Here is a 7,674-nt window from a genome sequence, read left to right on the forward strand (position 1 = left end):
GTCTTTTTCCTTTCTGTGCAACTATTTTTTAAATCCTCAATACCATACTTGAATATCTGCCTTGCTATTCTTGTCCAAAGCTTCAGAACAAAACAGGTTATCAACTACTAAGTCAATCCCTGTGCCACATGGAAAATGTACACGCCATGCTGTGTGCATTCTTGACTGTTACCACTCCATGCCATGGCTAATCAAATAACGCAATATATGGAAATGAATAAAGCTAAAACGAAAATTAACCCGTCAGAAATCTCATGAACTCCAATATTATTTTCTCCTGAATGTCATCTGTATGGAAGAATGTGCATAAGTCATATTTGAAACAACTTACCAAGAGTGAAAAGGCAGAATTATAAATGGAATGGGTAATAAAGTGGAGCTTAATCATAAACCTTGTATCATCACGCAGTAAGTCATCAAGTCTTGACTGTGAAGTCCTAACTTCTTGGCCAGCCTCTCTTTTGCATAAATGTTTCCAAGCAATTTCTCTGCCATATGCATATGAAAAATCTATTCTACTGAAGCCAAAACACAGAATGATCAATGTCTCCTCTTCTAGTCAAGAACAAAAACTTCTTTACCACATAAAGAATAGATCTTTAGTTTATTTTTATTAAAATGAGTAAAAGAAATTCCTTCTTTCTAAAAGAATTACTCATGTCAATGTTAGGGCGAGTAAAGTTCTTGCGTATCAAATGAGCAATTCTCCAAGCTGCGAGGGTGGCAGTACAGAAAATCATCAGTGCCTTTTTTCACAACATGCACAACATAAGCTAAACACTTGCAAAGCACAAAGTTGCATTAGTACCACCAAAGCCAAATGAATTTGTGAGTGCTATACGCCGTTTTTCAGTTTTCCACTCCTGAGCTATTAAAGGAACATAATTGAGATCAAACTCTGCCTCTGTTTTCTGTAGGTTTAGAGTAGGTGGCAAAATTCCATGGTAACAGGACAGTGCAGTAAATGCTGCTTCAATAGCTCCTGCAGCCCCCAAGAGATGTCCTGTTGCTCCTTTCGTTGAGGAAACTGCAATATTACATGAGTGATCTTTAAAAAGCCTCTTGATTGCTTGATTCTCAGCAGCATCTCCTAGAGGTGTAGAAGTTGCATGTGCATTCACATATGTTATCTCTTCAGGTTTGATCCCAGAATCTTTTATTGCTGCAGACATACACCTAAGGGGAAACAAAGAAAAAAAAGGGCAGAATGCTGAATTTTCTACTATATTTTTGTTACTAACACACATGTACAAACAAAAAGCAACCATACAGGGTGTTTTTAAATGTTTATCAAACGTGAAAATCTGCATGACACAGTTTATCAGACATATAAATGACAACATATGCATTCATCTAACTAAATATAATACCGTCTACATTTTGCCACCCTAGAAAGACAGTAGTGGTGAGGCCCACTATAAAATCAGACTTGCTGCTAAAAATCTACAGATTAAATTCCATAGTTGAGAAAAATACAAGAGGAAAGAAAGAAGATATAACAAACAATCTCTACAGACTACATTAATATATCAAGGACACTTTCCAATGCAAAATTTTAAAACATTTGAAAGAGAAATAACTACCTGAAATTGTTACAAAAATTAGGTTTCCTAAAATGAAGATTCTTTAGGGTAGCTGATGCATTAATGTAACAGTCAGTACAATGGTGCAAGAAATTTCCCTGCCATTGTAAATCAAAAGATTCTCCAGTTTTTACATTTTATTTCCCCTCAATATCTACAGTGTTAAGGAATTAGCAATAAAACTTGCTCTATTAAATAAAAATATTGGGAAATAGAAGAAAAATTCTGCAGTCATCATCCTTGTAAGCTTCTTTTGCATGCCTTCCGGAGGCTAGAAGATGTCAAGGACACAGCATGGATTCCTATATATAAAATGAAATTTACTGGAAGAAACCCTCTCCTACCCTGAAATGGTGCGTTCCATTCCGAGTCCTGATGACCTGTGGACTGTGACTGCCACTATAAAACACACTTTTTTATGAAAACCACAGAAGGATTGATACAGCTCCATACTGCTATTTTCCCACAAAAAAGAAGGGGGTGAATCACACGTCTCCTTCCATACACAGCTAAATGAAGTATCTATAAGCAAAGGACCACTGACTCTTTTGAATTTTATGAAAAATTAGTAAATAAAAATAAGCTCAAAAAGGAATAGCACAGGCTGCTGGACAAATTTAAATGTCTCCATTAGAGCCTTCCACCCTCAGACACATCCAGCTTAGCTTGGAGTCCACTGATGCTCACTGTCACTAGACAGTGACCCAACATTCAGGCAAAAGAGATTACTGATTAACCATGACAGAAACAGATACATTAATTTAGTTAAATACGTCAGCTGCAAGGAGCATATTTACTTAAGGAGATAACAGATTAATTATGTAGAACACGCTTTATAGCCACACTTCTGAGTCTGGCTTTGCCTCTCCTGTTCTGTTCTGCAGGTTTATTCCAATATGTATTAGTCTCCAACTGAAGCAGTTATGAGAAGACACCAAAAAATATATTCCCCTGAAATTTTTTTTTTATGTGGTAAATAAAATTCCTTCAGAAAAGTGAAGCATATACATTTCAGATCTAATCCATATACCACTGCAATAACAAAATATTGGCTTGAAGACTGTATTAAAATGTATCACTTCATCTCAAGGGTGGAAAGGCTCAACATTTTGGAGATACCAAGATTAACTTTCAACTACATCCCACTGCGAATTTAATTTATATGCTACTGCAATCATAAAATATACAAAAATTTTGTTACAGTATATTGCCATATCATCTCAAGGGTAAACAAGTCTGAAAGTCTGAGATAAGACACTCCTGATTACTCAACTCACACCTAAGTCTGTAGAACAATTATGTATGAATCAAATAGCATAGAGGGAAACCTGGTATATTACACTTCTTGAAAAATCTGCTAACCCAATGAAGATACAAACACAGCTTTACAACACCATGCAAAAGTTTGATTTATTTGTGCAGTGATATATTGAATTTTGTTATTAAATATTCACATACATTCAGAATAATGCAAACTACATCCTTACTAAAGGTTCCACTGTCAGTAATACTGTTTAGCTCACACAAAGCTCACAAACAGTACATACACTTACATGTGTAATTTACCTGACAATTTTATTAGATCAATGATAAAGACAGAGGAAAATCATCTACTTGTGAATTATTTTTGATAAGAGTAACAATGATGAAGCTTTGCCATCTTACTAAATAGCACTAAAGTGTATTTCTGCTATGGCCCTCCACCAGTACTCTTAGATGTATTAGAATGAAGTATTTAAATATGATTTAAATACTTTGTTTATGAAAAGCTGAAGTCTTTTCTAAATAAGAATAGCCATAATTAATGCTAATTGCTTGTACAGTAATTATCCTCCAAATGCTCTACAGCTTTCATCACTTGGGATTTCTTTAGCAATCCTATTTCCTTTTCAGACCACAACAAATCGCTGCTTTTACAGTGGGATCTCTCTTCTCTATGGACAAAGGGTGAAGGAGAACTTGAAAAGATTCTATTGTGCCATAAGAATCTTAAAAAAAAAAAGTTTCCATTGAGTTTTATTCGTGTGAACAGCTGTAGGCACCAAACGTAAAATATTTTCACATAAAGAAAGCTTTCATAATTCTATGCAAAAAGGCTGATTCCAGCAAGAACCGGTCTTCACCCTGTTGCTATAAAAACAAAACTGGGGCACAACCTTACCAGAAGCTCTTTCATCTTTCAAATTAAGTTTTCAGGCTTTTGGAATATTTTTTTTAATTTTAATTCAAGATTGAACAGCATTTCTGTAGGAAAAGCACACAATAACAGAAACAAATGTACCTACTATAAATATTATATATTATTATAGTAATAACTATATATTTATATATCATTATATTACATATAATATTATTGTAATTTAATTATAATAAATATTATAATAACCTATGAAGTAGCCATCATAATCAACACATGGTTCTTACCTGAATGCACCATCTCCCTCTGGATTAGGTGCTGTTATGTGGCAAGCGTCACCAGACAGTCCATAACCTAGCACTTCTGCATAGACCCTAGCACCTCTTTGTACAGCATGCTCATACTCTTCCAAGACCAGCACAGCAGCACCCTCTCCCATTACAAATCCTTCTCTCTGTGAATCAAACGGTCGACATGCCATTTTAGGGCTTGAGTTAAAACTCGTGCTGAGGGCCCGAGCTCTTGCAAATCCAGCCAAGGACAAAGGACTAATGCAAGCATCAGTCCCTCCGGCCAACATGACATCAGCATCACCGGCAGCAATAAATCTAAAGGAGTCTCCAACAGCGTGAGCACCTGTGGTACACGCAGTCGACACTGCATGATTCGGCCCTTTCAGTTGGTATTTAATGCTAATCTGGCCTGCTGCCATGTTGACTAAAATCTTTGGGACAAAGAACGGGCTGACCTTGTTATAGCCCTTTGTTTTAAATAAAGCAGCTGTATCTGAAATCTCTTCCAGCGGAACCATTCCCATCCCAATTGCTACACCGGCACTTAAGCGATCCTGTTCAGACTGGGGAGACCAGCCGGAGTCCTTCATTGCCAGCTCTGCTGCACCGATGGCCATGACAGTAGCAGAACTCATGGATTTGATCTCTGACTTCGACACAAAGCTTTCTTCACTGAACTGACCCTCCTCCTTTCCCCTTGGCACGCAAGCAGCCACTTTACACGGGACGCCTGCATATTCTTCTCCGTCTAGCGATGCAATCCCACTGTCTCCTTGGAGCAGGCGCTTCCACACAAATTGAGCCCCCACACCAAGAGGGGACACTAAGCCAATACCTGTAACAACTACTTTCCTTCGACATGTAGGCAGTGATTTGCTGAAAGCTCTTCTGTGGTTTTGTAAATGCAGATTTAAATTCAGACTCTGGAGATGGAGATTTGCGATCTTTAATAGATCCCAGGAGCGCTGTGACAACATGGTGGAAAGCAATCACTTCAAGGACATTTCTGTAACTGGGGAGAAAAAAAAGACACAAACAAAACAATAAAGCAACCAACGTGAAAAACATTCAAAGTCCTCTAAGTTATCAACCTGTTTTTTACATGAAAGCAAATTTTCAACCCTGCAGAAAGGGATGTAGTTTCCATGTCTGTAATCAGGAATAGTACGTGTTATGGCAGAGAGGGCACAGAAACACATTCACTTTGTGAATGCCTCCAGTGAGCTCTTCTAGCTTAAGCTGCTAATGAATACGAGTTTGCAGTACTGTGGAGCGTGAGGCACTTGCTAGTGCTGCTGCAAAACTCCCCCTGGGGCTTTAACCACCAGCCGGAGGTATCAACAAGGAGCATTAATAGCTTAAATCTTCTAAGGGAGAAAGTGTGTGTTCACCTGAAAGTGTATGTCCTACCATTATCATGTTAAGGATGTCGTCACCTCAACCTTTATGTCAGGCACAATGGTCTAGAAAACTCAGAACAGAAGGAGTCAAGAAACTCTTCCTGGTCTCTGCCACCAAGGAAATACCTATCTTGGACAAGAGACTCCTCACCTTTCTACCTCTGCCTATCCTGTATCAGCCTCTAGGCATTTAGACTGTCAGGGAACATGCACCTCAAGTGTGTTTGGTCAAGATGTACCACATCACCACGACTCCCTTGAAGGTAACACCACCAGACCCCACGCATCGTGAGGTCCATCAGCTGACAGCAAAGGCCACGGTTGAGCACAAGCTCTCCAGGCAGGACGAGAGGACAATGCCAAGCGGTAACGCTGCAGCACTGCGCCATACACAGCCCTCGTTTCACACCTCGGCCACCGCCAGGTCGGGGGCAGGTCTGGTGGTGGGCATCCATCCTGCTGGAGCACGGCTCTGTCAACATCTGCCATACAGGCTGCGAGCTGCTTTTTACCACGGAAAAAAGGCACTGTGACACTGTCAGGTGTTTGGTAAAATATAGAGAGCTGTACAGGGACCATACAAGGCAACCGGGCAATGCACTCCTGCTAAAATACACAGACCTGCTCTTTCTGTGGCAGCACAAGTACACAGTAGCATTATTAAAAAAACAAAAACAAAGCAACTTAAAACCAGTGCATACTAATGCAGGCAGGTTTTTTAAGGAGGCTGCTTTAAATCCAGACCCAAATTTGTCATTTGTTTTGGGGCAGGTGGGCTGCATTTTATAAGAAGAGTGGAGAGTTAAATGCAGAGGTCTTTCAGGCACTCCATGCCTAATGCCACATGCAGATTTTAATATTAATAAACACAATAACCTAATAAAACTAAAAAAATGCTGTCAACCGGCGTAAAATAATCCGGAGAACTAGGCTGATCCAAGCAATGCTCCGCTACCTACCGCGCACGCCGAAAAGAACAAGCAGAGCACAGTTTCTCCCCGGGAACGAGAACTACGGGACGTCACCGGGTGTTTCAAGGGCATTAACTACTTTTAACGTTTAAAGCAAGAGTTAAAACCGCAGCGAATGCCCCCGGCGCCACCCCGCGTTTCTGCCGCGGCCGCCCCGCCCGGCGCCGCCATTGCCGTCCCGCCCCGTTCCGCTGGGGGCAGCCTCTCCCGCGGCCCTCACGGCGGCGGATGCTCTCCCGCTCCCGGCAGAGGTCGGCCGGCAAGCCCCCGCCTCCCCCCGTCCCAGCCCTCAGAGGTACCTCCGCCGGCCGCGCTCCCCCCTACACCGCGATGGTTGGCTCTGCCTCCCTCGCCCTTTCCGAGGGCGCCGGGCCGCACCACCCGGGCCAAACGGGGGGAACGATCACGCGACGGCTTTGTAGCCGATCTCCGATGCCCCGATTGATGAGGAGCTCTGCGAGCGAATCGGTAACTCGGTGGTGGATTGCGCAGCCCGGCGGCGCTTCCCGCTCCCCGTCGGAGACCTTTACGATAGTGGAGTCGAACCGTTGACCTGGCAGTGTCATGTCCGCCTCCAAACCTGTCCCTAAGCGCCACATCTACGCGTCTTTTAAATAGCTCTAGGAATGATGACTCCACCACTTCCCTGGGCAGCCTGTTCCAATGCCTGACAACCCTTTCCATGAGGAATTTTTTCCTAATATCCAATCTAAACTTCCCCTGGTGCAACTTGAGGCCATTTCCTCTTATCACTTGTCACTTGGCAGAAGAGACCAACACCCTCCATGCTACAACCTCCTCTCAGGTAGTTGTAGACAGCGATAAGGTCTCCCCTCAGCCTCCTTTCCCCCAGGCTGAACAGCCCCAGTTCCCTCAGCTGCTCCCCATCAGACTTGTGCTCCAGGCCCCTCACCAGCCTCATGGCCCTTCTCAGTGTATAATAGGCAAGAGGGTAGTGCTGCGGTCATGAGGGAGACCTTGTGGCTTCCCATCAGCTTCCTTCATGCTGTGTTGAGCACTGCAGCACATTTCTGCACAGAGCTGGTGGGAGCTGTCTGAACCTCAGCGGTAACCAGTACGTCACCACGTAACTCAAGGCCATCGCATCCAGGTGCAGGAGGAGCTCTTCATGGCCTTACAGTTTCTACCAGGATCATTTTGTATTCTGCGATAACTAATTCCTTGGTTGAGTTTTCCAACTTGCGCTTCATTCCCTTGCTCGAGTCCCAGTTCTGATCTGATCCCTGTTCTGAATCTGCGCCCCTCAGAGTCCCATCTTTCACCAGGTCC

The 7,674-nt window shown here is 42.4% G+C and overlaps 1 protein-coding gene across 2 annotated transcripts; it reads right to left on the bottom strand.

Annotated features, from left to right (window-relative positions):
• Positions 1–573: 573 nt before the first annotated feature.
• Positions 574–6,818, bottom strand: OXSM (3-oxoacyl-ACP synthase, mitochondrial). Of its 2 annotated transcripts, none has more exons than XM_065831458.2 (3): positions 6,684–6,818; positions 4,008–5,025; positions 574–1,176 (listed from the first exon to the last, which is right to left on the bottom strand). In XM_065831458.2, exons 2-3 carry the CDS (start codon positions 4,988–4,990, stop codon positions 774–776), a joined length of 1,386 nt encoding a protein of 461 aa, XP_065687530.1. In that variant the 5' UTR covers positions 4,991–5,025; positions 6,684–6,818; the 3' UTR covers positions 574–773. The 2 variants fall into 2 exon arrangements, with proteins under 2 accessions (XP_065687530.1, XP_065687531.1); XM_065831459.2 differs by lacking the exon at positions 6,684–6,818 and adding an exon at positions 6,373–6,622.
• Positions 6,819–7,674: the final 856 nt, after the last annotated feature.

Source organism: Patagioenas fasciata, chromosome 2, assembly GCF_037038585.1.
Source record: "Patagioenas fasciata isolate bPatFas1 chromosome 2, bPatFas1.hap1, whole genome shotgun sequence".
NCBI classification, from domain to species: Eukaryota; Metazoa; Chordata; class Aves; order Columbiformes; family Columbidae; genus Patagioenas; species Patagioenas fasciata.

Bases quoted from the DNA above. Each gene is read 5' to 3' on its own strand.
- OXSM (XM_065831458.2), bottom strand. From the start codon at position 4,990: ATGTTGTCACAGCGCTCCTGGGATCTATTAAAGATCGCAAATCTCCAT. The intron at 1,177-4,007 runs GTAAGAACCATG...GTTTCCCCTTAG, and splicing joins GAGGGAGATGGTGCATTCAG to GTGTATGTCTGCAGCAATAA.